Below are 3,007 nucleotides of genomic sequence, written 5' to 3' on the forward strand. Positions count from 1 at the left end.
TGACAAACCTCAATTATCTGGATTTACTGTATGTCCAAGAGTTGTTTCCCTTGAAGGTGAAGGTACTGCTGCCAGAGTTCCTGTTCGAGTTTGCAATATTACTTGTAAACCTATTAGAATATTACGAAACACAAATATATGTTCTCTTTCATAAGTCAAAGTTGTATACTCAAGCTGAACCAGTGACTACTGACACAACTGTGATTAAATTGTTTGAAAATTTACAGGAATTAGGTGTAAAAGTCCATAAAGAGAATTTAACCGAAGAATAGTATATTCGAGCCCAACAAGAAAATTCGGAGAATATCTTTTCAAAATCATCCACAGATATTGGCAAGACAGACTTAGTTAAGGATCGTATCAAAATTAATTATAAAATACCTTTTAAAAAACCTTACAGGAGAATACCACCATCCATGTACTGGTTGATTGGTTCGAAGAGGTTATACAGTACTTGCGGGAGATGATGGATTGCGGGGCCATCAAAGAAAGCAGTTCACCATATTGTAGCAATGTAGTTTTAGTTAGAAAGAAAGAGAACAGTTTACGCTTTTGTTTAGATCTTAGGAAACTGAATAAGAGAACCATTAAATATGCATACAATTTACCCAGAGTTGGAGATATGCTTGATTCACTTGATAATTCCAAATTCTTTTCAAAATTATGCTTACGCAGCTGGCACTGGAAGGTGGAAATAGCAGAGGAAGACAAAGAAAAGAAAACCTTTGCAGTAGGAGGATTGGGGTTCATCTAATGTGAGCGGATGCCAATTGAGTTAACAAATGCACCCAGTTCTTTTCAGAGACTAATGGAAAACTGTATGGGTGATCTTAACCTTAGAGAGTTTCTTATCTTTTTAGATGATGTCCTTATTTTTTCACAGAATTTTGAAAATCATGTCACCAGGTTAGAAGCTTGATTTGAACGTCTTCATCTTCATGGTCTGAAACTAAGAGCTTCTAAGTGTGAATTTTTCAGCACTTCAGTTTCTTATCTAGGTCATGTTGTATCCTCTGACGGAATTCATACAGACCCTGAGAAAACATCGTCTTTGACTACTTGGCCAGTTCAACAAGGACGAAAGTCCTTGAGAATTTTCCTTGCTTTTACAGGTTATTACAGATGCTTTGTAAAGGACTATGCAAAGGTTGTCAGGCCGCTGAATTACCTACTTGTTGGTCATCCCACTAACAAAGATTCCAAGAAGTCAAAGAAGAAGAAAACTCCATGGATACGAGGAGACCAGCAGCAGAAGGCCTTTGAGGACATTACGCATATTCTAACCAATCAACCAGTACTTGGATATGCTGATTTTACTAAACCATTTCTCGTTTCTGTCGATGCGTCTACAGAGGGTATTGGCGCCGTACTTTATCAGGAACAGAATGGTTTGGAGCGTGTCATCAGCTACGCCAGTAGAGGTTTTCGTGCAAGCGAGAGGAACTACCCTGCGCACAAGCTGGGGTTTCTGTGTCTGAAGTGGGCCATCTCGGAAAATGTTCACGACTACCTTTATGGAAACACCTTCATCGTGAGAACCGACAACAGTCCGCTCACCTATGTATCTTCAACAGCCAATTTAGATGCGACGGGATACAGAAGGTTAGCTGCATTGGGCAACTACAACTACAACTACAAACAGTGATGCTGATGGTTTGAGCAGATGACCACTGCAGCAAGAAGAAGAGTTGATGTTTACAGATGTCATCAAAGCCCTCTGCTCAGAGGCCATAGCCAGGGCAGATGGAAATCCACTAGCAGAGTCTTTTGTCATTACAGACTCTGGTAACCCTTGGACATACACAGAGGATCCTACCTACCAAGCTACAGACATAAGTGAGGTCAACTGGAAGGAGGAACAAAAGAAAGACCCTATCATTTCCAGAATTCACCATATATCGACAACAGACTTCTACTACCGAAGGACCAACTGCAAAAGGGCATCCAAGGAAGAACCTCAGACATAAGAGTTCTTTAACCATCAAATACGATATTTTATACAAATATTGTCAGGTAGACGGTCAGGATGTGTTGCAGCTAGTTTTACTAGAGAGCTACAGAGACTGGGCCATGAAAGGACTCCATGATGATGTCGGTCACCAAGGACGAGACAGGACATTTTGGTTGGTGAAGCAGCGGTTCTTCTGGCCAGGCCTGGAGAAGGATGTAGTGCAAACGGCTCGAACCTGTCCCAACTGCCTGAGGAGGAAGTCATCTACCAAAGCCCAAGCACACCTGGTACCATTTACAAGTACTCATCCCATGGAGCTGGTATGCATAGACTACCTTTCGCTTGATTAGTCCAAGGGTGTATACGAGAACATCCTCGTCATCACGGACAACTTCACTCGCTACGTCCAAGCCATACCAACTCGAAACCAGACTGCACAGACCACGGCTAGAGTCCTGTTTGAGAATTTCTTCTCCAACTACTCGTTTCCAGCAAGACTGCATAGCGACCAGGGAAGAAGCTTCGAGAGCATGGTCATTAGGGATTTATGTAGCATAGCAGGAGTGCAGTAGACTAGGACTACACCCTACCATCCTATGGGGAATCCAGTCACCGAGCGCTTCAATGCGACACTACTTGGGATTTTAGGCATTTTGTATCCAGCTGAGAAGTCCAACTGGATAGATTTCGTCAAGCCCATGGTTCACGCCTACAACTCCACGAGATATGAGTCCACGGGCTTCTCATCGAACTATCTTCTATGTTGGATGGCAACCAAGACTGACCATAGATGCGTTATTTGGGGTGAAGGACTCTACAGCTCCATCCAGCAGCAAGGACACCTATGCAGCCAAGTTGAAGAAAAGACTAAACTTCGCCTACCAAACAGCCAAGCAGAACTCCGAGAAGCAGTCTAGGCGCCACAAGGCAATATATGGCTACAAGGTACGCCATTCTACGCTCGAGATGGGTGACAGGGTACTCGTTAAGAATGTGACGCCTAAAGGGAAGCTGGACGACAAGTGGCATCGAGAACCATACCTTAAGATGGACATC

General features: G+C 43.0%; 1 protein-coding gene across 1 annotated transcript; it reads left to right on the top strand.

Moving 5' to 3' along the window:
- The first annotated feature begins 896 nt into the window (after positions 1-896).
- On the top strand, positions 897-2,523 carry LOC127835972 (uncharacterized). The gene is made up of 4 exons (XM_052362389.1): positions 897-906; positions 1,113-1,531; positions 2,014-2,238; positions 2,302-2,523. The coding sequence occupies exons 1-4, from the start codon at positions 897-899 to the stop codon at positions 2,521-2,523; spliced, it is 876 nt and encodes a 291-aa protein (XP_052218349.1).
- The last annotated feature ends 484 nt before the right edge of the window (positions 2,524-3,007 follow it).

The sequence above is a fragment of the Dreissena polymorpha genome, chromosome 6 (genome assembly GCF_020536995.1).
Source record: "Dreissena polymorpha isolate Duluth1 chromosome 6, UMN_Dpol_1.0, whole genome shotgun sequence".
NCBI lineage: Eukaryota > Metazoa > Mollusca > Bivalvia > Myida > Dreissenidae > Dreissena > Dreissena polymorpha.